At 43.0% G+C, this 26,064-nt stretch overlaps 1 protein-coding gene and 1 non-coding gene across 20 annotated transcripts in view; both read right to left on the reverse strand.

The window, feature by feature from the left end:
* The window catches only part of DNMT3A (DNA methyltransferase 3 alpha), a 201,555-nt gene that overhangs the window by 6,500 nt on the left and 168,991 nt on the right, over nt 1–26,064 (reverse strand). For 18 of the 19 annotated variants that reach the window (XM_073625003.1, XM_073625002.1, XM_073625001.1 and 15 more), the window contains one exon: nt 197–326. In XM_073625003.1, coding sequence (XP_073481104.1) covers nt 197–326 — 130 coding nt within the window. Of the gene's footprint in view, nt 1–196; nt 327–26,064 lie in introns of those variants that run through there. The other variant, XM_073625020.1, reaches the window with a different exon arrangement.
* Nucleotides 6,515–6,586, reverse strand: TRNAQ-UUG (transfer RNA glutamine (anticodon UUG)). The gene has a single exon. It is a non-coding gene; the product is annotated as a tRNA-Gln (tRNA).

The following is a 26,064-nucleotide window of genomic DNA, read 5'->3' on the forward strand; positions in this document are numbered from 1 at the left end:
ACATCATTTTTAATCAATTTTAAATGAGATAATACAAATTTGGTATCCCTCTTTTTGATTTAAAAGGAAAACAATTCATACTGCAGATTAAATTATATTTCAATTCAAATCTGTAGGCTACAAGGACTAATTTGTTTAGTTATAGGTATGTTCAAATAATTCAATTACCAATAGGCAGAAAAAAATTATACTTTACCAGAAATATAAGAATCTTTTGTTTGAGAGATATCAGCTGTGTATCCCAATGGGCCTTTCCCTTTCTGATATTTCTGTTCTTCTCTCGTTCTCTCCTCCTCCAGTCTGCTATCTGTATACACCCTTTATTCCTGAAAAAGTGGGTGTGAATGTCACTACTACGTAATGAATGACATCAATAGCATGTAAATTCCCCTATAACTACCGACAGAGGGCAGTATTTTCCTTACGCACAGTGATCAACAGGGGGCAGTGTAGGATTAAAAATGATATTAGAATGTTATTTAGCATGTCAAAATCAATCTCCAAATGACCTTTGACTTCAGCCTAGAAGAAGAACATCAATCTGATAAGGGTGCCTCTTGACATATCTGCCAGACTTCGCTAGATTTCTGTCTCCTCATGGCATATATAGCTTCTGAGCAAATCTAGGCCACACAATTAACTCTCACATTCTTTGAGAATGAGGTGATTTGGCACTCGAAAACCCCAAGGATTATTTCATTGGTATGTTTAAACTTCCTATACATTTAAAAATATTCATAGTATTACAAACATGCTATCCTTTTCTTAACCACTTCAATACCAGGCACTTAGACACCTTCCCGCCCAGCCCAATTTTCAGCTTTCAGCGCTGTCGCAATTTGAATGACAATTGCGCGGTCATGCTACACTGTACCCAAACAAATTTTTTATCATTTTGTTCCCACAAATAGAGCTTTCTTTTGGCGGTATTTGATCACCTTTGCGGTTTTTATTTTTTGCGTAACAAATAAAAAAAGACCGAAAATTTTGAAAAAAAAAAAGTTTTTCTTTGTTTCTGTTAAAACTTTTTGTAAATAAGTAAGTTTTCTTCTTCAATGACGGGCACTGATATGGCTGCACTGAGGGGCACTGATACGGCGGCACTGATGGGCACCGATGAGGTGGCATTGATGAGGTGGCACTGATGAGGTGGCACTGATGGGCACTGATGATGGGCACTGATAGGCGGCACTGATGGACACTGATAGGTGGCACTGATGGGCACTGATAGGTGGCACTGGTATGCGGCACTGATGGGCACTCATAGGTGGCACAGATGGGCACTTATAGGCGGCACTGATGGGCACTCATAGGTGGCATTGATGGTTACTTATGGGTGGCACTGATAGTTGGCACAGATGGGCACGGATGGGCACTGATAGATGGGCACTGATGGGCACGGATGGGCACTGACAGGTGGCATGAATGGACACTGATGGGTGGCACTGATGGCATTACTTGTTTGCAGTGATGCCCCTAAGGGTGGCATTGCTGGGCATCACTGCAACATAATTGTGCCAATCAGTGCCCATTTGTGGGCACTGATTGGCACAGATTTGGCACACTGGGCACATGTGGATGGCCATGGAGTACATACCTGGCCATCCACATGTTGCCCCTTCCCTGGTGGTCCTAGTGGCGATCCCTGGTGGTCCAGTGTGGTGATCTGCGGGGGGGCTGTGCTGATAAACAATCAGCGCAGACCCTCCCTGCCATGAGAGCCGCCGATCGGCTCTCCTCTACTTGCGTCTGTCAGACGCGAGTGAGGAAGAGCCGATCAACGGCTCTTCCTATTGACAGCGTGATCAGCCGTGATTGGACACGGCTGATCACGTGGTAAAGAGCCTCCGCCGGAGGCTTTTTACCAAGATCAGTGTAGCGGTGTGTCAGACTGGGGGCGCGCTGCGGCATGTTATCCTGCTGGACGTCATATGACGTCCAGTCAGGATAACAGAACCACTTCCCGGACGTCAATCCGCTATAGGGTGGGCGGGAAGTGGTTAATAATATATTTTCAATAGATATAAACAAACATAACACAATGAATAACTGTTGTACATTATACAAATACATAAACCCAAATGAGTAAGATGAATCAATTAAGTATGCATATATTTGCCCTATTATAATGTAATAATAATATATTATTAATTATTGTTATATAATTATATAATTATTTGTATATACAAGGCACTGCTTGCCAAATTGCTTTTGAATGAGCCCCATGTTCTCACTCATAAAAAGAAAAAAAATATATATATATATATATATATGTAGCGCAGGGGTTTTTGTCACCTAAGTTACTATGTAATAATGTGATGTTCTTTAAATAAGAGTTTGGCTCTCTCTAGTGTCCATTCTATTTAATGTTATTAAGACTTTTGTTTGGTTTCATTAAGCCATGATACAAAGCATTGTGGGAGATGTAGTGAAGGAGGAAGTGACTCATGTGCTATAACCCAGTCTGTGAACTACTTACCCACAATGCTCAATTCACCTACCCACAAGGCCAAGTCACCAAAAAGCCTGCTGGGTAAGCAAATAAAAGGACAGATATGGCATGTTTCCGGCCTCTTGGGACGCCATTCAAAGCCTCTCTGCAGGGAAGTCTGTGTGTGGCTGACAGACTTCGGCCTGGAAGGTGTGGAGCGGAATAATTTGGCCTCTGAGGAGCTCCAGAGCACAGTCAGCTGGACCAGTGTGCGGATGGACCAGAGGATCCAAGATTTCTAAAGATTTCCTGCATTACAGTTACATCAGCCATCAGTGGGAGCATCGCAGTGTGACGGCGCCAGCTTGGAGCAGACTGAGGCATCGGGTGAAGAGCCTTGCAAGCATCTGGACCTGTGTTGGTGAGCGGGCACTTGCCCAGATAAATACAGTGCACTGTTACTATGTAAACAAATTCCATATTGTTGCTGGGATCTGTAGTCCCACAGGAGTGAGTTCATTCAGACATAGACTGTGTACAGTCTAACTTCAAGGTTGTTTTTTCTATACTGCAAAGTGAATATTGAGTTGCAACCTTTATAGAAGAAGAAGCTCTACAAGTGTATTCTATGTGCAAACTTTCAGTTATCAGCACATCAGTTCTATAATTAATTTACTACCTACTTGTTTCCTTACCTGGATTTACAAACACTGCAGTATAATCTAATTAAGCTAGCTGAAAAGGAAGAAGAAAAGAGACTTTGACATTTCCTATACAGCATTACAACTTCAGGTTCACAGAGCTGAACAGTCTACTGAAATCTAGGTGGAGCCCTTGAGTACACTACATGGACAAATGTATTGTATTTCACTGCTGCATGGTGCTTAATACTTTTCTGCAGGTTTGGTGTGTGCTCTGAGGTTGGAGTGGGAAGGTGCTCAATATCAGGGCTTTATCAAATTGAGCATAAGTCCCACTCTTTGCCTGTCTGCATATGCTCCTCAAGTGACCATTGAGTTTTGGTTTTCACATACACCTTGATTGTTATTACTTTCATTCTTTATATTGGAATGACCCCTGTGTCTATTGTGTTAAATAAGTTTCTTTCAGTAAACTGTTTATGTGGTTAATTTACAATTTGTGTGAGACTCTATCTGTTACTACAGCTGGTGGTCTTACACTAACATTGCCATACAGTTGTGCCAAGGGGGTCAAGTCCATTTCTGGGGTTGAGAGGCAGAGTGCAGACCCAAAACAATTATCAGCAGTATCTCACAAAAGTAAGTACACCCCTCAAATTTTTGTAAATATTTTATAATATCTTTTCATGTGACAACACTGAAGAAATTATGCTTTTCTACAATGTAAAGTAGTGAGTGTACAGCTTGTATAACAGTGTAAATTTGCCCCACCCCTCAAAATAACTCAACACACAGCCATTAATGTCTAAACAGCTGGCAACAAAAGTGAGTACACCCCTAAGTGAAAATGTCCAAATTGGGGCCAAAGTGTGAATATTTTATGTGGCCACCATTATTTTCCACCACCGCCCTAACCTTCTTGGGCATGGAGTTCACCAGAGCTTCACAGGTTGCCACTGGAGTCCTCTTCCACCCCTCCATGATGACATCACAGAGCCGGTGGATGTTAGAGACCTTGCGCTCCTCCACTTTCTGTTTGAGGATGCCCCACAGATGCTCAATAGGGTTACGATCTGGAGACATGCTTGGCTAGTCCCTCACCTTTACCCTCAGCTTCTTTAGCAAGGCAGTGGCCATCTTGGAGGTGTGTTTGGGGTCGTTATCATGTTGGAATACTGCCCTGTGGCCCAGTCTCCAAAGGGAGGGGATCATGCTCTGTTTACGTATGTCACAGAACATGTTGGCATTCATGGTTCTCTCAATGAACTGTAGCTCCCCAGTGCCAGCAGCACTCATGCAGCCCCAGACCATGACATTCCCACCACCATGCTTGACTGTAGGTAAGACACACTTGTCTTTGGACTCCTCACCTGGTTGCCGCCACACACGCTTGACACCTCCTGAATCAAAGAAATGTATCTTGTCTCATCAGACCAGAGGACATGGTTCCAGTAATCCATATCCTTAGTCCACTTGTCTTCAGCAAACTGTTTGCAGGCTTTCTTGTGCATCATCTTTAGAAAAGGCTTCCTTCTGGGACGACAGCCATGCAGACCAATTTGATGCAGTGTGCGGCGTATGGTCTGAGCACTGACAGGCTGACCCTCCACCCCTTTAACCTCTGCAGCAATGCTGGCAGCTCTCATACATCTATTTCCCAAAGACAACCTCCGGATATGATGCTGAGCATGTGCACTCAACTTCTTTGGTCAACCATGGCGAGGCCTGTGCTGTGTGGAACCTGTCCTGTTAAACAGCTGTATGGTCTTGGCCACCATGCTGCAGCTCAGTTTCAGGGTCTTGGCAATCTTCTTATAGCCTAGGCCATCTTTATGTAAAGCAACAATTCTTTTTTGCAGATCCTCAGAGAGTTCTTTGCCATGAGGTGCCATGTTGAACTTCCAGTGACCAGTATGAGAGCGTGAGAATGATAACACCAATTTTAACACACCTGCTCCCCATTCACACCTGAGACTTTGTAACACTAACAAGTCACATAACACCGGGGAGGGAAATGTCTAATTTTGCCCCATCTGGACATTTTCACAGACAATAATGGCTGTGTGTTGGTTTATTTTGAGGGGACAGCAAATTTACACTGTTATACAAGCTGTACACTCACTACTTTACATTGTAGCAAAGTGTAACTTCTTCAGTTTTGTCACATGAAAATATACAATAAAATATTTACAAAAATGTGAGGGGTGTACTCACTTTTTTGAAATACTATATATATATGAGAGCATATATATATATTTTTTTTTTTTTTTTCAAGACTCTTTGAAGCAAAGCAAGAGCTATATGGAAGATGGCCTGGTATGTGAGGGTTTGTAGGAAATAGGCTGCCACTGGGTGAAACAGGAAATGAGAAAGAACCTCCAGCACCAAAGACAGGTCCCAGCAGAGAAAGGGAATGCTCTTGCTGGACAAATTCTCATCAAGGCCTGAGCAAATGGGATGATGAGAGATGAACAGAGAAGGGAAGGCCCAATGAGTTCCCATTAGGATTGAAAGTGCAGAAATTTGAATCTTAATAGAACTTACCCTGAGACCAACTCCAGAACATGTTGCATACCGGGGGGGGTCAAAAAGACCTCTCCAAGGCAAAACAAATGTATCTGCTGCATGGTAGCCTGGTGGTGGGCTTTAGGAGAGAATGAATGATCTGTGAAAGAGCACACTGGGCTCACTGGCCTGCGCCTTTCAAAGTGCGGGCCCACAGATGTAATCTTTGCAGGACAAGAGTGCAGGAACTGTTCATGATGGAGGAGGTCCAGAGATGGTGGAAGCAGAATTGGAGTTTCTGGAGTGAGTAATGGGAGAAGAGGAAATCAAGACCTCTGGGGCCAAAATGGGATGCTGGTAATCACTGTGGAGGAAAAGAGGTGAGGCCTGTTGAGAACTTTGAAGATGCGAGGAACTGGGAGAAATGCATACCCCAGTGTTAAATTCCAGAGGTGGTCTGAAGCATCTATGTCCTCTGATCTTCACTTTGGACAGAAACCCGTGACAAAGATGGTGTTGAGTGGGGTGGCCATAAGATGAATTTCCCTAATTGTCATGTACTGCTAAATCTGAGAAAACACTTTCTTCTTGAAAGACCATTCGAGGATTTAAGTTGAGCAGAGCCAGAGAAGTGTGTGGGTAACTGGGTAGAAAATAAAATAATTTCTCCCCGTCAGAGAATCAAATCCCGGTCTCCCACATGACAGGCGGGGATACGCATCACTATACTAACAAGGACAACTTAGCTCCTGCCTCAAGTACTTAGGGCTGCAGATATGCTCCTTTAATACAGCTCTATGTGTCATCCATTTGCCTTGGCAATCGGCTGGCCACGCTCACTACATCCACAGCCAGCAGCTTCTGCTATCACTGGCCTTTGTGGCCATAAGACACAAATTCATATTCCAAGAAGAAATCAATGCTGAGTCTCCAAAGAAGGTCCCACCGAGATTTGAACTCGGATCAATAGATTCAAAGTCCAGAGTGCTAACCATTACACCATGAAACCCCTGGTCAAGTACATATGCTCTCCATTCTGCTGTATTCATATGTCCATAGGTTAAGCCTCCTTTAACCCCCTTTACACTCAACTCAAGGAAGGTGACATTAGCCTTTGCCTCCAAGTGGGCCTCGTTAGTATAGCGTTGAGTATCCCCGCTTGTCATGTGGGGGACTGGTGTTTGATTCCCTGACGGTGAGATGTGTATTCCTTTTCTACCCACGTACCGACAAACTTCACCGGCTACGCTCAATCAAGTCCTCAACTCAATGGTCTTTCAAGAGGGGCCTTTTTTGGTCAGATTTGCACAACATGGGTATTCTGGAAATTAATCCTATGGCGACCCTGATCAATGCCAAGTCTAAAGGGTTTCTGTCCAGGGTCAAATTTTCCACTTCAGAGGGGGGCAGAGATACATTAAAACACATGAGGAATTTTACGCTGGGGTATTTATTTCTTCCATTTCCATTAATCATCTTCAAATTTTTTTAACAAGCTCCCTCTCTACTCCTGCATGGTCACTGGCACCATAGCAGCTTTGACCCCAGAGGCCTCAAGAAGGCAGCATTGGTCAAGTCTAGATGTAAAAGTGCTGGAAGATGGTCTAGGGAAAATTTTGAAGACTAGTAGATCCTATGCGATGAAAGGGGACACAGCTTAACCGATACTCATGCTGACATACAGATGCACCAGAAAGGAAAGTTGTGGATATCTGAGTACAGTGACAGCCACTGAGCCAGCCAAATAATTATTAGCACTCTGGACTCTGAAACCAACAATCAGAGTTTCAATCTTGGTGGGACCTTCCTTTGAGACTGTCCATACATTTCTACTGCTTTCCTGTCACCGGGGAGACCGGGGTTCGATCCCCCAATGGGGAGATGTGTTTTCATTTTTTATCCACGTACCGACACACTTCACCGGCTACGCTTAATTTAAGGAAGGTGAAGAAGGCAAAAGTAGCCACAGCCACCAAGTGGTCCTCGTTAGTATAGTGGAGAGTGGCCCTGCCTGTAATGTGGAGACCGGGGTTTGATCCCCTGATGGGGAGATGCATTTTTCTTTTCTATCCACGTACCGACACACTTCACCGGCTAGCTCAACTCAAGTCCTCAACTCAATGGTCTTTCAAGAGGGGCCTTTTTTGGTTAGATTTGCACAAAATGGGTATTCCGGAAATTAATCTTATGGTGACCCTGATCAATGCCAAGTCTAAATGGTTTCTGCCCAGGATCAAATTTTCCACTTCACAGGGGGGCAGAGATGCTTTAACCACTTCCCCCATGGCCTATAGCAGAAAGACGACCGGGCGGTGGTTGCGTTATCCCGACTGGACGTCATATAACGTCTTTCAGGATAACCCCTAGCGCAAGCCCGCTGTTTACCACGTGGCTGTTTACCATGTGATCGGCTGTGTCCAATCACAGCCAATCACATGTGTCACCAGAATCAGAGGCGCACCTGTAGCGTGCCCACGGAGGCGTGCAGAGCAGCAATTGGGGACGGTGCCTGTACCTCGGAGACAGCGCTTTCCCGATCAGGTAAACCACGTGATTGATTTAGGATTAATCTATATATTGATAGTTTGTCAATATATAAAAAAATTTAATATAATGTACTATGAATTATGTGATTTATACTGTGGTAGATGTATTATGGATTTTACGGATTTAATGTACCATTAGGAAGCAAATATAAATGCTTTTTTATGAATTTTATAATAATGTAGATGTACTATGATTTTATGATCAAATGTACCAGTTTGAGCAGAGATATGCCCCACTCTGTATTAAATAAATATATATGTCATATAAAGGTTTCATCGTATGAAAGATAGTCATAATAAGTAATGACAATAGCACTGTCATAGTATTTAGAGGTACTCACTGAGGTACCTGTAGACATTTTACTATTTTTTTTGTGTACAGTTTTTATGTATTTTTAAGCTAATTATTGGAATTACAGTGATTACTGAAATGTTTATATGATTTTAGGATTTACAAGCTCCATAGCGCTGAGATAGTGGATGAAGGACTGTTTTTTCACTTTTTTATGATATAGTTACTATCTGATCCCTGCTCTGTCCTCACACACCAATCGTGAGGAGAGAGCAGGGATTAGTGAGTGAAATCGGTGTCTGTCTGATGTATTGTACTGTGCACAACACGCCCCCCCAATAAAGAGGACCTGTCAAAAGTTCTGTCCATCTGGATCTGTCACACCGCCAATCTGTCACACAGCCCATCTGTCACACAGCCCATCTGTCACAGGCCTGCCACGAGTACTGTCATCGGTACCACCACCAGTACCGCCACCCATACCAACATCGGTACCGCCACACAGGCCCCCCACTAGTACCACCATTGGTACCGCCACACAGGCCTGCCACCAGTACCACCATCGGTACCGTCACACAGGCCCGCCACCAGCACCACCATCTGTACCGCCACACAGGCTCACTAGTACCACCATCGGTACCGTCACTAATACCGCTATCAGTATATATACACAGGTCCACTACTAGTACCAACATCGGTACCACCACACAGGCCCGCCACTAGTACCGCATCGGTACCGCCACTAGTACCGCCATTGGTACCGCCATACAGGCCCGCCACCAGTACCGCCACTAATACCGCTATCAGTATATCTACACAGGCCCGCCACTAGTACCACCATCATGTCTCAAAGGGTTTAAACACCTGATGAGGCATATGCCATGCTTACCTTGTCAGATGATGAGAGCATCGGGGAGCTCTCATCATCCGATTTTGGTTCACAATACGAGCCAGTGGAGGGTAATGGATCAGAGTCCGAGTCAGTGGAGGAAACCATCGCTCCTAAAAGAATAAGAAGATCAGGACCAAGATCAGAAACAAAATCAGGACCAAGATCAGAAGACCTGCCTACCACCAGCAGTGCCAGACCCCAGGAAGAGGAACCCAGTACCAGTACTGGAATTACACGCCAAACCCGAAGAATCCAGGCCCAGTCCTACCTTCCTGATGCCCTGGCAAACCCCTTATGGTTGCCTGCCAGCTCGGGGTCCACTATAATCCCCCCTTCAACCACACAGCCAGGTGTGGAGCCCAACAGTACAAATTTTTCAGAATTGGATTATTTTTATTTATTTTTCCCACAAAATTTAGTGCAGAATATGGTGGAGCAAACCAATCCATATGCAGAGCAATTTAATGCTGCCAACCCCAATTCGCCCTACTCCCGCATGTTCCAGTGGCGACGTCTCACACTGGGTGAATTTAAATTGTTTTTGGGCCTTACATTCAGTATGGGGCTTACAAAGAAGAACAAACTCCATGCCTACTGGTCCACCCACCCCATCCACCACATGCCAAAATATATCGCTGTCATGTCCAGGACACGCTAGAACATCATTATTCGTTTCCTACATTTTAATAATTCGCAGTGCCCCCCCCCCCGAGATCACCCCAACCACGACAAATTGTACAAAATATGCCCCCTAATAAATTATTTTTCCCAGCGATTTGCTGAAGTATTTATCCCAGATCAAAATATTTGTGTGGACAAATCCCTTATACATCTTACTGGCCGACTGCACTTCAAGCAGTATATAACAAGAGAGCAAGGTATGGGTTGAAATTTAATAAATCGTGTGATCGAGCCACAGAGTATGTGTATACCTTTTCGTATTTATAAAGGCAAAGACTCCTGGCTCCAGCCCCGTGAATGCCCCACATATATTGGAACCAGTGGGAAAATTGTTTGAGAGCTGGCATACCCCCTGTTGGATAAAGGATACCATTTATAAGTGGACAATTGTTATACCAGTTTGCCCCTCTTTCCACACCTTTACCATAAACAAACCCTGGCCTGTGATACCTTCAAAAAAAACATAAGGGCTTCCCACAAAATCTATTACCAAGAAAATTGAAAAACGGGGAATCTGCATTCATGGGGTATGAGGAAGTGTTGGCTATAAAGTGGAGGGACAAGAAAGATGTCCACATACTCTCTACCATGACACCTTTGGTGGAGATCCAGAGAAGACGTGGCCCAGTTGTAAAGCCTGAATGTGTCCACGACTACAATCTTTTCATGGGGGATGGATTTAAACGATCAGATGCTACAACCTTATTTGTCGACCCGAAAGTCCCGTTCCTGGTATAAGAAAGTTGCATTTTATATGGCCATGTTTAATTAGTTTGTCTGCTTCCAAAAATCAACTGAAAACTAACAAATCACCTACCTCAAGTATATTGAAGACATCGTCCCTGCCCTGATTTACCAACAAGGACCCGCCCCAGGAAGCATTCACTCTGATAGTGTGAGTCAACTTCATGAGCAACATTTTCCCTATAACATTCCCCCCACAGAATCCAGAAGAAGACATCAAAAGAAATGCTGTGTATGCAGCAGAGGAGGAGTTAGAAGAGATACAAGCTATTATTGCCCCCAATGTCCCTCCCAACCTAGCCTGTGCATTGGAGATTGCTTCAAAAATTATCACACATCTATCAGATATTAGTTCTCCTTATTATTAACAGACTGCCATTTCCCCATTTAAAATACCTGTGTGGATCATTTGCCTGCTACCATGTTTCTACCTTCCATGTTAATTAACTGACCCTGGCCTGTTTACAGGCAATGCCTTTGGCTGCCGATTTAACCCACGTTTCTGCCTTCCACGTGCACCAACCTTGGCCTGTTAATCGATCGCATTTTTGCCTGCCACTTTAACTGATCTTTTGCCCTTCTATTTTAGTACACAGGGGTCTCACATATGTGAGGGGCTTCAGAATAGTGTTCTGAATAGAGAAAAACAGTTTTTTGGGTTTCTGTGCTCCAAGAACAGGGTCTGTTGTCTGGAGGCTTCAAAGAGATTTGGGTGGGAGAAGACTCTACCCCTGTCCCCATCACCCTAAGCTTGATGGTCCTTCCTGCTGCCTGGACCAATACTTTGGCTGTGCTGACCATATTGCTGCCTGTAATTACCCAGGACATTATGGACCATGTTTCTTTCTGCTGCTTGGACCAATACTTTGGCTGTGTTGACCATATATATGCCCACTGCCTCTACTGACTATGGACAGTATTTCTGCCTGGACATCTCTGCCTGCTACCGGACCAATGCTTTGGTTGTGCTTTGGCTGTGCTGACAGTATCTCTGCTGTATGAACTATGGACAGTATTCCTGCCTGCTGACTGGACGATTGCTTTTGCTGTCGCCAACCACATCCCTGCCTGCTGCCTGGACCGATGCTCTCCTCTGTGGACCACTGCACTTCTAAAACCACAGGTAATCTTTTGTTATTTGGTATGTACCATGTGTTAGAAATATGAAGGGCCTTCAAAAATGTGATTGGTAGTCAGAAAATTTTATGTGTAATTTATACTCCTAGAACGCCTGGAAGTGCTACTTGGATATTGGGCCTCTGTATGTGGCAAGGCTGTGTAAAAGTCTCACACATGTGGTATTGGAGGAGTAGCAGAATGTATTTTGGGGTGTCTTTTTTGCTATGTACATGCTATGTGTTAGAAATATCTCATAAATGGACAACTTTGTGTAAAAAAAATGCGTTTTCATTTTTTTTCCACATTTTCCAAAACCTACAGGAAAAAAATGTTCAAAAGACTCATTATGCCTCATAGATTATACGGTGGGGTGTATGCTTTCCAAAATGGGGTCATTTTGGGGGCAATACCATTGTCCTGGTGCTCCAGGTCCTTCAAAAGTGTAATGCCGCGTACACACGAGCGGACTTTACGGCAGACTTTGCCCGGCGGACTGGATTTCGTCAGACAATTCGAACGTGTGTGGGCTCCAGCGGACTTTGTTTTCTCAAAAGTTGGATGGACTTAGATTTGAAACATGTTTTAAATCTATCCATCGAATTTGAGTCCGGTCGAAAAGTCCGCTCGTCTGTATGCTAGTTCAACGGACAAAAAGCCACGCTAGGGCAGCTATTGGCTACTGGCTATTACCTTCCTTGTTTTAGTCCGGTCGTACGTCATCACGTACGAATTCGACGGGCTTTGGTGGATTGTGTGTAGGCAAGTCCATTCATTCCGAAAGTCCATCGTAAAGTCAGTCGAAAAGTCCGCCGGGCAAAGTCTGCTGTAAAGTCCGCTCGTGTGTACGTGGCATTATAGGTGGTTGAGAAATGAGATGCTCATAGAATGCCTGAAGGTGCTACTTCAGTGTTGGGCCTCTGTATATGGCCAGGCTATGTAAAAGTCTCACACATGTGGTATTGCCATACTCAGGAGGAGTAGCAGAATGAAAGCGCCTTGTAGCGATTCAGTTCGCATTTGTAGCGCCATACAAATTCTTCATTCATTCATTCATTCATTCATTCATTCATTCAATGTATTTTGGGGTGTAGTTGCAAGTATGCATATGCTGTGTGTGAGAAATAACCTGTTAATATGGAAAATTTGTGTTTAAAAAAGTCTTAATTTTCCCATGAATTGTGGGAAAAAAATTACAACTTCAAAAAAATCACCATGCCTCTTAACAGGGCTTTTTTTCAGGGGGAACTTGGTGGAACTCAGTTCCACCACCTCTGGCTCAGACCCTTTGGTGCCTGCTCACCACAATCACTTGTAAACACAGAAGTCTGGTTTCTGTGTTTACACGTAACAGCTCTGAACTCTGTGTGTAACCCTCATGAACTCTGTACTCTGTATGTAATGCAATCCTGATATTTAATGCCCCTTTAAGACCCTCCTACTGTTTGTGAAATATGACCACACCCACTATTTGATGGGGTTTTGGGGGGGTCGTGGTTAAGTTCCAGCACCTATTGTTTGAGAAAAAAAGCCCTGCCTCTTACTAAATACCTTGGACTGTCTACTTTCCAAAAAGGGGTAATTTGGGTGGTATTTGTACTTTCCTGGCTTAATATGGTATCAAGAAATGAGTCAGTACATCAAGTGTGATCAGATGTGATCAATTTTTAGTGATTGGCACCATAGCTTGTAGACTCTATAACTTTCACACAGACTAAATAATATCCACTGCAGTTCAAACCTGCAGCAGTAGATGAGGAGACAGGAGGGCTGCCAGGTGTACCCACCATACTACAGACTAGGAACTGATCGGCAGACACCAGAGCTGCTCTGGTACCTGCAACTCACCACCTAATACTACTCATGGGGAAAGAGGAGAGCGGGCTGGTCCCAAGACACCACACCTGTGAGAAAGGTAATGGTTTATTTACCTTTTGGAATAGACAGGATAATACATGGAAATGGCATATAACAGATCTAACACATATAATCAGTAAGCATTTCTACTTTTATGTGACTTGATTTTTGCTTGATTTGTATGTTTAGATTCTCAGTAAAAATGTTGTTGTTGTGGGTTTGATGCACTTTTTCTATTATTATGGATATAAATAGAGCAATTTTTTATTATGACCAACATTTGTTAACATCTTAAAGCTAAAAAACGTTAGTCATATTATCACTTATTTAAAAATCAATCATGCTATGTGTGTGGCTGGGCACTGTGCAGGACACCGGACTAATGGGTTTCTATTAGGTCCATCATATTTTTTTACAAGCAAGTGAGTCTGAGGCTCTAATTGGCTTGGCTCTGAACCATCCCACGTGATTTTAGCATTAATTGCTTTTTGTTCATCCTAGCTACTATGTAGTTTTCATTGTGTTACTATGTACATTGATTGCTTGTCTTTTACTCAATGTATTTTCCTATACGAATAAAATTATACCTTTTATCATTATACATATGCCCTTTACTTTGTGCACACCCCACCTGTTTGCCTTTGCAAGTGCCGGAAAAGTCCACCTAGGGGAACCCTTTGTTTTGTATTCACGTGATTTTAGCAAATCAATATTCGCCATCGGTTTCCAGCTTCTCGTCTCGGCCAATCAAGACAGGAGGCTAAAGATTTGGAACCCAGGAAAAAGACCAGGTTAACACAGAAGCCACGATGCTGGGTATCAGGGGAGCAGTGACTGCTGGAAGGCACTGTTTGTGGGGTGAGTGCAGACCTGGAGGGGTTTGTTTGCGCCCCCAAAATTTTTAAACACCAGCCGCCACTGGTCATTTGTCACATTTAATTGGACTTGTTCTGTAATGTTGAAGATCTTTCCTAGTTTATCATGCCACTTAAGGCAGGGTTCGACAAACCCCGGTCACCAGGACGCATTTGCGACTAGAATTAGCGACCTGGCGCCTGGGGCGGCACAGCTGGGGGTATCCTGTCTCCATGTGGACTCCGACACCCCCCGGGCGATCATGTCGGGCCGTGCCGGCCGGTAATTAAGGCCGCGGCTGTGCGGCCTTCTTCGGTCCTTCTGGAGTCCTTCTGGAATCTGGTGCCATCTTGTGGTGGCCGTTGGTATTACAACCAGCAATGCTAATGCAATGCTAATGGAGGCAGCGCTGCGATACCTGCCTGTTTTCACTGCCCGCCCATCTCCTGCCCCCACCTATAACTGGCCTTCACAGCAAGGAGCACATGGAAGGGCAATCACATGAAAGACAAAAACAAAACATTCCATAGCTCAACTCACCAACCAGTCTGCCAACTGACCAAATAAACCTGTCCAACAGTCTGCGTTAAAAATGGGTTATAGGTGGGTTCTTCTTTGGGATTAAAAGCCCCTAAACTAGCACCCTTTTGTTCTTGCAGGGTAAGAGTATTTTTATCATTCTTAGTGGGATCACTTTTTAAATGAATAGTTATTGGTATCCATTATTTGTCTCAAAGCTTCCTCTCTATACATCTCCCTATCCATAACCGCCACCTCTCCTCCCTTGTCCACATTACGAACCACAATGGATGGATCATCCATCAAGATTTCTAAAGCAGATCTTTCTTTAATACAATCAACTTTTTCTCTGAATTTGTTCCCCCACTGGGCAGTGCTCTTTTGTACAATAGTTTGTTTTTCGTTTTTGTCTTTTCCCCCTTCTTATTTAATTCTTATTCGTTTTATTGTATTTGGTTTTTTGTATTTATTGTTTTACAGTTTATATATATATATATATATATATATATATATATATATATATATATATATATATATATACACAATTCAGTCATTAGGGTTGTGTACTGTGTGATTTACAGTGACATACATCTGCAGGTGCAAGTATATGCATTTATATAGTGTGACAAAGGTGTGATTGTTATAATATTTTTTTGGATAACCACTATATGGGAAATTATTATTGAGGATTTTTGGAAAATACTCTTGAAATATCAATTAGACTACATATTTGAATATTTATTTTATTTTTTCACAGTTTTTCCATCCTCCTTCCTTTTTTGTTCCTTTCTTTGAATACATGGATTTATTCGTGTTTACAATTGAATGTTTATATTTGAATGACTTATTCGTGGTGTTCTATAAAATGTTTTCTTTCTTATCTGTTGGGATAGGTATCCACAACAGGGAGAGAAATTGTTCTACATTTTTTTCTATATAAAGGAGGACTTTGTTTAACGTGTCTTTTCTTTATTTTATTATATGTATATTGATTTTAATATACAGGTTGCAGATATCTGTGGTTTTTGTTTTGCTGCAGAAATCAGATAAAGGGTTAATTGGCATAATCAATTACTGGTTGATTTCAGCTGAATATATGCTATATAGGGGTTATACCTACCAGTGTATGTTAGATTATGAGTAAGCAAATTCCAATTTGTGAAATGCGTTAATCTCTGCCAGGTCTGCATTGATGTCATGATGTCTACGATGTTGTCTTATGATTTTCATCTTCAATAAAGTCTTCACTTTTGCTTCAAACCTGTGAATGCGGTCAACCATTTTCCGTTCCAGTGACTCCTATCCAGATTGCGGACTGGACCTGCACCGTAAGGATGAACTATGAGATTGCTTTCACCTGGAGCGGCTTGGCTTTGCTTTTGATTATTAAGCCTTATACCCCTATACATTTACAAAAGTTTCCCCTAAGATCTGGAGCTGAACTAGAAGTTTGGTAATGGGATTTTGTAAAGAAAAAGGTGAAATTATAAATACTTTAAGAGTCCTTTCACATTGCAGCCGTGGCCGCGTTAGTGGTATAGCGCCGCTAGTATTAGCGGCGCTTTACCATTGCTTTAGCGGCACCTATCGGCCGCTAGTGGGGCGCTTTTTAACCCCGCTGGCAGCCAAGGAAAGGGTTAATAGCGCCCGTGTATCGCTGCTGCCAAAGCAATTTGCAGGCACTTCGGCAGCAGTGCCCATTCATATCACTGGGCAGGAGCGGTGGAGGAGTGGTGCAGGACTTTTTTTAACGTCCTGTCAGCACAGTGCCCCAATGTGAAAGCACTCAGGCTTTCACACTGGGACTGCAGATGAGGCATTTTACAGGTGCTTTACAGGCACTATTTTTAGCGCTAAAGCGCCTGAAAAATGCCTCCAGTTAAGAGAGATTAAGCAACCATGACAAAATAAAGTTTTGCAAGTGTTACATGCATTCCCTTGAAGAAGTTTCTAAGGTTTCTTGGTAGGAAAGTTTGTTTGGATACAGTCTTAAAGTGATTGCTTTTTTGGATACATTACCTTATTTATTTGTTAAATTGCTTATATTCATGACTGTTTTTTATTTGCTTATGATAATCATGTATTGCAAAGTTAGGAAAAAGTTCTGAGGCAGAATATGTGCTTAGGTAAGGTGTTCTGTTCTGGGACCCCCTGGTTCCACTTGGCTCCAGAGGATAAGAGGAACTGAAGGTATTTTTGCCTCAGGTCACGTCTGGATCCAATCTGGGATTAGGGACCCCTTTATTGTTTTGTTGAATTCTGCTGCAATATTGGGTTTGAGAAAGATGTTCAATTGAATAGATATATATGTCTAGTAATGAAAACTGCTGCTATGAAACATTTTATTTCTGCATGCTTATGGACTTATGTTTGAATTCTTAAAATGGCAGAATATTCTTTTTAACACCTTCAAAAATTAAGAAAGACTTTATCTAGTAGTTTATTTGATTCTGTGGTTATTCCTGTTGACTGGAGAGTATCTAACCAGGTCTTAGGATGATTCCAATAGATCTGCCAAGCCATCATCCTAGTACGCTTCTCTACTCTTCCGAAACTGAAGGTTGAAAGAGACTCCTTTGAAGGTTCCTGGGAATGCCTAGAGGAAGAGCCATCATGCCAACTCAAGACCCGAGAGTTCCATTAAACACCACGAGAGAGATCTGAGGTGCCAGCTTGAAGACCCAAATGACCTAACCTTAAGGGTGACTTCTTTGTTACTTTGCAATATCAGTTCCAGTCTGTCTGTGGATATCGAGTTCTGTAATTACTGAGAGGCAAGCTTTTATGGGGTGGTAGATTTCTTCTGGCTATATGGGAAACTACATAATCCTGGGAGGTGTTTAGAAGTCTAGAAAATGAACTCGAGGAGTGAAATAATGTGGACTTTGTATAATGACCTTCATTTATGTATCATGGTCTTGTCATATGTTAATTTTAATGTGTCTATTGTTTTTTGTTATATTGAAATGCATGCTTATAAAGATACTTCAATGCATTTATAGGAAAACAACCCAAGCTGATGCATATTGGAATCAGAAACTGTGAATTGTCACTTTGTGACAAAAGGAAGGTTGTGCAAGGGTTAAAAAATTGGTTCTCTCATATAGATAAATTGCTTGACAGGGACAGGGTTAAATTTGAAGTATCATGAAAGCTAGAGACAAGACTTCTATTTATATTTTAGTATAGGCCTGCTACTTCCCGGTTTAGTTGTCAGGAAGAAAAAGTATAAATAAGTATTAATTTCATGTCTTTTTCATGCACCATGCATCAGCTTGTATAACATATGGGGGGTTCCACTATTGGATGTATAGTTTGCCCTTATTGGTAGAATAGAAAAAGACCACCCACATGTCTTTGCATACTTAACATGATGTGACGATCCCAATAAACGAGTTCTGCTTTTCATGATCCAGTGTGTGTATGAACTGCATCACTCCCAGGGCCCTGCGTCAAGGTAAAGGTGGAATGGAGGCCGACGGTAAGAATTAACCCCTTCACCTGTTGCTTAAAATATTTTCTTCCAGCAAGAACTCATCTATGTGGTCTTTTATAAAACTCTCCAGTATTTTCCCGACTATTGAAGTTAAAGCGGAAGTAAACCCATTCATAAAACAGTTTCACTTCCGGCACGTGCCGGAAATGTAACACTCCCATTGGTGGTGCTCTCAACCAAACTGTCAAACTATCCAATGGCTGGTATCATAACTGATCACATGTGCAGCATCATGGCAGTTGTAGATTTAAAGGGGTTGTAAAGTTGTTTTTTTTTTTTTTTTTAAATAACAAACATGTTATACTTACCTTCACTGTGCAGCTCGTTCTGCACAGAGTGGCCCCGAACCTCGTCTTCTGGGGTCCCTCGGCGGCTGTTTCAGCTCCTCCCCGCAAGCATTTACCACCTTCATGCGAGCTCCCTCGCACGGTGGTGAGTGCTTGCGGGCGCGCTCCCGTGATACAGCTGGCGGCTATAGCCGCTCGCTGTATCACTCGGCCCCGCCCCCCGGCGCGCCGCGTCATCGGATGTGATTGACAGCAGCGCGAGCCAATGGCTGCGCTGCTTTCAATCCATCCACTGCAGCCAATCAGCGACCAGGCTGAGCTGCAATGAAGCTGACGAGGACGAGGAGCGAAGATTCGAGGCGTCAGGTAAGTAAAACGGGGGGGCTGGGGGCGGCGGTACTGTCAAAAGTTTTTTCACCTTAATGCATAGAATGCATTAAGGTGAAAAAATTTTTACCTTTACAACCCCTTTAAACAGAGGTAAAGATGGCAGCTTCCTTGGCTGAAAACGATAGGGGGGTTTACTTACACTTTAAACTAACAGTTCTATACAGTGGGGGAAAAAAATAATTTGATCCCCTGCCGATTTTGTAGGTTTGCCCACTTACAAAGAAATGAAGGGTCTATAATTTATATAATAGGTATATTTTATCAATCAAAAATCAAGCAAAAAACAAATAAAACAAATGCTATAAATTAAGTTGCAGTTCAGTGAGTAAAATAAGTATTTGATCTCCAAGCAAAACATCACATGACATGTGATTTGTTTTGCGTCATGACAAGGCAAGGCAACAAGGCAGTGGCTCAAGAAGAAGCACAATAAGGTCATTGAGTGGCCTAGTCAGTCTCCAGACCTTAATCCTATAGAAAATTTATGGAGGGAGGTGAAACTTTCAGTTGCCAAGTGACAGCCAAGAAACCTTTAAGGATTTAGAGAAGATCTGTAAAGAAAGAGTGGACCAAAATCCCTCCTGAGATGTGTGCAAACCTGGTCACTAACTACAAGAAACGTCTTACCTCTGTGCTTGCCAACAAGGGTTTCTCCACCAAGTACTAAGTCATGTTTTGCTTGGGGATCAGATACTTATTTTACTCACTGAACTGCAACTCAATTTATAACATTTCTATCATATGTTTTTTTTTTCTGGGTTTTTGGTTGATACTCTGTCTCTATAATTAAAATACACCTATGATAAAAATTATAGACCCTTCATTTCTTTGGAAGTGGGCAAACTTACAAAATCTGCAGGGGATCAAATAATTATTTTCCCCACTGTAGTTACTTGGTAAAGACTTTGATCATTTTTTAAATGTAGGCACCACATTGGCCTTACACCAATCCAGTGGTACCATTCCAGTCATTAAAGAGTCCCTAAATATTAGAAACATGATTATGATCTCAATGATTTTTTATCAGTAACATCTACTTAAGAAATGGAATAAAAGTAATTCCTTTATTGGTTTGTAACATTTATCTCGCCTTCCACATGATAATGCATTGTATTCATTATTCATTTAGGAATTTCCCATTTTTTTCTGTCACTGATATAACTAACCAATATTTTATTCTCTGTTTACCCCATTTTCTTACAGAACTTAGTTACCGTATTTATTGGTGTATAACACGTGCCGGCGTATAACACTCACCCCAAGTTTAGGAGGGAATTTTAAGGAAAAAAACTTTTAGGAGGGAAGTTTAAGAAAAAAAAACTTACATTTAAATGCCCATCAATGCAGCCTTATACGTGTCCATTTGCAGCCTTGTCCAACCTTGCCCAGTGCCTTTGCAGCATTGCCCAGTGCCTTTGCAGCCTTGCCCAGTGCCCCTGCAGCCTTGCCCAGTGCCTTTGCAGCATTGCCCAGTGCCTTTGCAGCCTTGCCCAGTGCCTCTGCAGCCTTGCCCAGTGCATTTGCAGCATTGCCCAGTGCCTCTGCAGCCTTGCCCAGTGCCTTTGCAGCATTGCCCAGTGCCTTTGCAGCCTTGCCCAGTGCCTCTGCAGCCTTGCCCAGTGCCTTTGCAGCATTGCCCAGTGCCTTTGCAGCCTTGCCAGTCTCTTTGCAGCATTGCCCAGCCGCTGATTATTCTAAATTGGCGCCAATCTCCACTGACTGTGAGCGGAGAGGAGCGAGCACCGGTGAGATACACAAAGCCGAGTGTATTTGGCTGGACTCGGCTCCTCTCGCAGTCCCGCCCATCTCCACTGATTGCGAGAGGAGAGGAACAAGCGGCGCCGACAAACACATAGCCGAGTGTACTCGGCTAGACTCAGCTCCTCTTGCAGTCCCGCCCCTGACTGCGAGTAGAGCCGAGAATAGCCGAGTACACTCGGCTACGTGTATATCGCTAGCGCTCGCTCCGCTCACAATCAGCGGAGATCGGCGGGGATCGGCGTATGACACGCACCCACGATTTTCCCCTGATTTTAAGTATCAATACAGTATTTCCTATAATAGCACCAATGATATGTTTGATCTTCTGTCCTGTCTGTTTTTACAGTATACATTTTCCTATAATCCACACTTTGGGGCATATTTTTAAAGCAGCAAATCAGACATTTTGTAAACATTCTCTGCAGGTGAATCTTTAGGTTCATGTGTTTAAATGACAGTGACTGATATTTCACCAGAGAATGCTTGTTGAAAGTCACATTTTCTAGTTTATAAATTGTAAATCCATTCTTTCTCATTTTATTTCCTATATCTTTTTTTTCTTTTACTATCATACTTATCTCTGTATTGAACTATAATGTCTTTCTATTCCATTTGCTGCTTTTTCCAAGTGTATAATATAGTGTCCAGGAGAGCAGACTTTAACGTTTTTGTTAACCCAACATTTCATATTTCTGTTATGTGCCTGTTGTACTGTTACTATGTTAAAAGTATACTGTTCTCTTTGAACTGCTTCCTTTGTGTGAAATACCTGGTGTCCCTTCCATTCTCCCTGCTTTTCTATTTCAAATTGACCACACTAGGCATGAGAGCACATTCATTCCAATAGCCAAGATTTATGCTGCCCACACACACACACACACACACACACACAGCTCTTCGCTGGAAAGATCAGTATGTTGCTGTTTCTCTGCCTCTTAGGGCCCTTTCACAGGCGCTATTGCGCTAATAATAGCGCCTGCAAACCGACCCGAAAGTGCCGCTGCTTTGTCTCCAGTGTGAAAGCCCCGAGGAAAAAAAGTCCTGCTAGCAGCATCTTCGGAGCCGTGAAGGAGCGGAGTATATACCGCTCCTTCGCCGCTCCTGCCCATTGAAATCAATGGGACAGCGCGGCTATACCGCTGGCAAAGCGCGTGGTATTTAACCCCTTCTCGGCTGAATACCGACGGTAAAGCGTGCTTATAATAGCGGCGCTTTACCACCGACGCCGACGCCACCCCCGCCCCGGTGTGAAAGGGCCCTTACTGACAAACATCCCTGCAGTCACCATCCCCATCTCATTAAGCCCCGTATGCAGCTGAAGACACTGGTAATGTGATCACTTATATAAAAAGAAAACAAAATGGTATTTTTTAATGTTTTTGTCAAATCGATACACAAATGTTTTGCCTTTCAATTCTATTTAAAACTAAATGGGTTGTTTTACAAGGTTTACTGTTGCTCCTTCTTTCTCAAGTCAGCAGACTGGGCAGTAGAGGCCCGTGCATTGTGCCCTAGCCATGCATCCGGCGTCCTGAAAGGGGGGACTCCTATTAGAGATGCACAATTAATCATTAAGAATCAGTATCACGATTTTTTCCCCCCTTGCAATCTTGACAAAGTATTTCCCAATTCTTTCTATGCAGAGAATTCTCTCTGCTCTGCTGAAGCCGACAGTCCTCAAAAGAAAGGAAAAAAATGGGCAGTCTGCTAAGAATCACAACATTCTTTAGCAGTGGAAATTAAGTATAAACATTGTAACAATTTGTCCTTTAGATCAAAGGAATACACTTTGGTGTGTAAATGAGGGAAGTTTAACCACTTAAACACTAATGCCCCGTACACACGGTCGGACATTGATCAGACATTCCAACAACAAAATCCTAGGATTTTTTCTGACGGATGTTGGCTCAAACTTGTTTTGCGTACACATGGTCGCACAAAATTGTCGGAATTTCCAATCGCCAAGAACGCAGTTACGTACACCATGTACGACGAGACCATTTCAGAACCAAGCGCGGCACCCTTTGGGCTCCTTTTGCTAATCTCGTGTTAGTAAAAGTTTGGTGAGAGATGATTTGCGCTTTTTCAGACTCGTGGTTTTCAGATCGTTTTCTGCTGTTCAGTTTGTGCTTGTGGGTTTGTATCTGCTCTTCAGTGCATGCAGTGAGTTCGTATTTGATTATTCATTGCGTTCTTGTCCGCTCGTTGCTGTTTTTCAGGTCGCTCTTCACAGGCCTTGCTGTTCTTCAGTGCGTTCTGTTACTTCGTTCTGAGCAGCCGACCGTTTTCTAGCCATGTTGCGTATACGTACTCCTCGTAGAGTTCGTGCTGTGCGGGGGCTTCGTGTTGGGGTCCTTACTTGGACACAAGTCCAGTCCATGAACAGGGTGGGGAGGAGTTCATGGACCAAGAATTGGTTGCTTCAGTTCTGTCATATGCCTTTGCTCTGTGAGATCCGTGAGAATAATCCTGATGATTTCAGGAACTTTCTCCGGATGACGGACCCCGTTTTTCACCGTTTGTTGGCTTTGCTGACCCCCTATATCAGCAGGCAGGATACCTGTATGAGGCAAGCCATCACTCCGGAGCAGAGGCTCGTCGCCAGCCTGCGGTACTTGGCGACAGGGAGAAGCCTGCAGGACTTGAAGTTCTCGACAGGCATCTCCCCCCAGGCTCTATGTATCATTATCCCAGAGACCTGTTCTGCCATCATCTAGGTCCTGCAGAAGGAGTATATTAAGGTAAGATTTATCCTTTAATATCACATTTTCTTGTATTTAATGTTTGCTAATATATTGCATTTCTTTCCACATTCCCTAATTACCATGATTGTAATATGCTGTGAATGTGCCCTTTGTCCTCATTCATGCTGGATTTTTATGTAATTATTTTTTCTGTCCTTCATACATATTTGCCTTCACTTACCTCCCCAGCATGGTCTCCTGGTCCTATATTCACCTCATGTAGTCACTTAACTATGTATTTTATCAGCTCCATAGTAGTGTTTTACCCCAAACACCCCCTAAAATGTTTAGAAATGTGATTTGTGCTTTAAATTCAGGAAGAGTGCCAGAGGCTTTTTTTGGGTGTCCCCAAATGATTTGGAACCCTCCCTCCCCCCAATTGCTAAGTCAGCTGATACCAATTCTCTATCTATCCTCAATCATCTATCTGCTGACTTTGCCAAACCCATACACACTATACCCATCTCTTTTGTGGTCAGATTTATGGATGAATTCCCCAAAGCATTTAGTGCAAGGGCCTGCCTGTATACTTTCAAATGGTACTGTTTAAAGTTTTTTTTATCCTATTATTATCTTGATAGGTAATAGCAGAATGTCCAAATGTGCTCAAATGTGTACAATGTGTATTTATATCTTTGTTTTATGACACTTCTTACCTGTCCAGTGGGCTGCCAATAGTGTAACTAAGGAGGGGCTGTTCAAAGTAATACCCATTATTTAGGCATTTATTTAGGCATTCATATCTCAATGAAGTGGAGAGGGTTACCTGTCCCAGAGTCCCCCCCCTATAATGTTAGAAATGGCCCAGGAGAGGGGGGGGGGGGCAATCTGATAGGTGTACCTTATACTTTTGTCTTAAAAAATTCCCTCATAAAAATGTTAGCTTGATGTTGGGCAAGAATGTTTGTGTCTAATCTGCTTTCCATGTTTATTTTTTATTTTGTTTTGACTCCACAGTTTCCTTCCACGCCACAGGAATGGCAGACTGTGGCCTCCCACTTTGCCTAGCGGTGGGACTTTCCCAACTGTGGAGGGGCAATTGATGGGAAACACGTCCACATCGTCCCACCACCCAACTCGAGGTCATACTATTACAACTACAAGGGGTTCAATAGTATTGTGATGTTGGCGGTGGTGTCGGCTAATTATGAGTTCCTGTATGTGGACATGGGGAAGAATGGCCGGATGTCCGATGGTGGAGTCATCGCCCAGACAGAGTTTTACAGGTGTCTCCAGAATGGCAGCTTGGACTTGCCACCTCCAGAAGACAATGTGGAAGGACTCCCATTCGTCTTCATTGCGGATGAAGCATTTGCGCTGGGGGACCATTTTATGTGGCCATTCCCAATGAGGACCCTCACCCCGGACCAGAGGGTTTTTAATTACCGGCTGGCCAGAGCCAGAAGAGTGGTGGAGAACACATTTGGAATCATGGCCAGTCGGTTCCGCCTATTTCTTACACCAATACATATGGCAGAGTACAAACTGAATCACATTATCCTGGCGTGCTGTGTTCTACACAACTTTTTACAGAAACATTCTGCCAACTATGCTGGCTCAGTTGGGCCTGAGGCCGGAATTCCTAATGAACCAACCCTGACGGCGCTTGAAAGTGGCCATCCTGTCTTGCCCTCCCTGAGTGCCCATGATGTCCGGCTAAGATACCTTGAATTCTTTGCGGGTAGGGGGCCATCAATATGCCAGACAATGTCTAAAACATTTTTTAAATAAAAAAATAAATAAAACCAAGGTTTGGTGACATTTCCTGCTTGTGTTTGTTTTACTTGACCCTGAGAGAAATGTGATGAGTCCTGAAATTGGCATGATTGTGTAACCTTACAAAGCACTGTTGGGTGTTATTTCCTAAAGGCAAAGACATTTTGCACTACAAGTGCACTTGAAACTGCACTGAAACTGCACTTGTAGTGCAAAGTGGATTTGCCCTCAGGAAACAACCCCCATTGTCACAGAAAACACCCATTACAGCACAACAAAAGTTTTGTAGCGTTGAGACAATAATCCACACAATCTTGATTAACAATCTTTTTAATACCAGCACAATCACATGTGCATTTAGAAAAGGTTTTTAAAACAAACCAACATGTTTGTTGTATAACAATTTTTGGGGTCACATTAGAAAAATTAGAAATGTCCATTTAAGATAAAACAGGCATGTTTAAAACCAACAAGAAAGACACAAATCTTGAACTTACAAAGTTCACATTTGGTAGAACTTTAAGGCAATATCAGACATGAGTATTTACAAACTGAGTTTGATATTGCGTTCAGATGGGGTGAAGTCACCCC

The sequence above is a fragment of the Aquarana catesbeiana genome, linkage group LG04, assembly GCF_042186555.1.
Source record: "Aquarana catesbeiana isolate 2022-GZ linkage group LG04, ASM4218655v1, whole genome shotgun sequence".
NCBI classification, from domain to species: Eukaryota; Metazoa; Chordata; class Amphibia; order Anura; family Ranidae; genus Aquarana; species Aquarana catesbeiana.